At 35.8% G+C, this 1,808-nt stretch overlaps 1 protein-coding gene across 1 annotated transcript in view; it reads left to right on the top strand.

Annotated features, from left to right (window-relative positions):
• The first annotated feature begins 634 nt into the window (after window positions 1-634).
• LOC116400138 (phospholipase A and acyltransferase 4-like) overlaps window positions 635-1,808 on the top strand; it is a 3,772-nt gene continuing 2,598 nt past the window's right edge. The window contains exons 1-2 of the mRNA XM_031877825.1: window positions 635-872; window positions 1,428-1,548. Coding sequence (XP_031733685.1) covers window positions 855-872; window positions 1,428-1,548 — 139 coding nt within the window. The 5' untranslated portion in view covers window positions 635-854. The remainder of the gene's footprint in view (window positions 873-1,427; window positions 1,549-1,808) is intronic.

The raw sequence follows: 1,808 nt of genomic DNA, 5'->3' as shown, positions 1-1,808 counted from the left end.
ATACTGTGCTATGATATTCATTATGACCTTTTTATGGCATATAAAATAATACTTTGACATTTTATGGCAAACTGTTCTGACATACTACCCTATGAAACTTTGTTTAACATATTTTACTATATTATTTAAGACATTTTATAGCATACTATACACATTTCAATGGCACACTATACTACAGTATTTTTAATAACATACTAAGCTACAACATTGTTTGATGACCTTTTTGTGGTGTACTATGACAGTAAACGGTAAACTGGACTTGTACTTGTATTTCTCTTTTTCACTCAAAGCTCTTTCACTCTCCATGTCATCATTCAGCCATTCACACACTGATGACGGGGCTACCATGCAAGGTGCCACCTGCCCATCAGGACTCTGACTAATCACCCACACCATTCATCCACCATTAGGCACAGCCTACGGGACAAGTGATGAACACACATAACCTCCATATTCACCAAGTCGAGTCTCTTACATACTAATGAATCATGTCTTTTTGAGAGAAACCATCTTTATGGAGTTTGGTTATTTTCCCAGTCACAGTTGAGCCAAAGTAATAAGTAAACAATAGATGTTTATATATTTTCAAGCAAGAGCAAAAGAGTTAAGTGCAGATGAACCTTGTTATGTTGACACTTCTTCATAAAGGTCTTAATGTGTAGCTTGTTTGTGGCAGTATTCTTATATGAGCTGTTACATGATACTTCCTCACTGTATTGGCCAATCACTTGTCTTTTTCCCCCTCAAGTAAATTCCAAACAGTCCAAACCAGTTTCTTACACAACACACCTGCAAACTGCCTGACAGCAGCTCATCAGCTCCCACAGTGCTCGCGCTGACTGAAGGACTCAGATATGGATTTCCAAGAGCAGGTAAGAACTAATAACAAAGAAGTAGCACAGCTCTGAACTTTCTCTCTATGGAACAGTGACAACGGAAATGCTAAATATGTTGAACCTGATCAGACATCTGGTAATGCTGGAGCATGATCACCTGTATTCTCTATGACTCTGACTGTCCTGTAGGCGGTGTACAGTTAGTCAGTGCGCTGTAATAGAATACAGCAATGTGACGCAGTCTTCCAAAGGAATAAAGACAACTCTAGGAAACACATTCTGCATTTTTGTATTATATTGAATTGCATTAATTAAGCAGATACTTTTGTCCAAAGCAACTTTGAATATGTGCAGTCGACCTCCGTTGGACAAGAACTAGATGTGATCACAACTGTTAGAACATGACTTACAAACAAACAAACAAAGACGGGTGATTGGTTTTACATACGACCAGTATTTACCATGACTATGGAACTTGTGACCGTGACTCTGCCTGAACTCAATCTCGTTAAACCTGCTTCCAGGCGGGACAGGGAGTGGAGCAGGGTGGAGACGTGTCTGAGCCAGATTCTTGTTTTACAATGATTGCAGGTTGAAGAAATCACATCCACTGCCAAATTTGGAGACTTGATAGAATTTGCCTACCCCATCGGATATTCACACTGGGGAGTTTATGATGAAGATGGATATGTATTCCATTTTGCTGTTGCAGGTGAGTACAACATTGTATATGTATGTATGTATATATATGTATGTATGTATGTATGTATATATATGTATGTATGTATGTATATATATGTATATATGTATGTATATATATGTATATATGTATGTATATATATGTATATATGTATGTATATATATATATATAGTATATATATATAGTATATATGTATATTATATATGTATATATATATATAGTATATATATATATGTATATATACCTGTATATAGTGTATATATATATATGTA

This window comes from Anarrhichthys ocellatus, unplaced genomic scaffold, assembly GCF_004355925.1.
Source record: "Anarrhichthys ocellatus isolate YVR2014 unplaced genomic scaffold, GSC_Weel_1.0 scaffold150, whole genome shotgun sequence".
NCBI lineage: Eukaryota > Metazoa > Chordata > Actinopteri > Perciformes > Anarhichadidae > Anarrhichthys > Anarrhichthys ocellatus.
The sequence above is the reverse complement of the archived record's forward strand: the minus strand, read 5'-3'. Positions and strand labels throughout refer to the sequence as shown.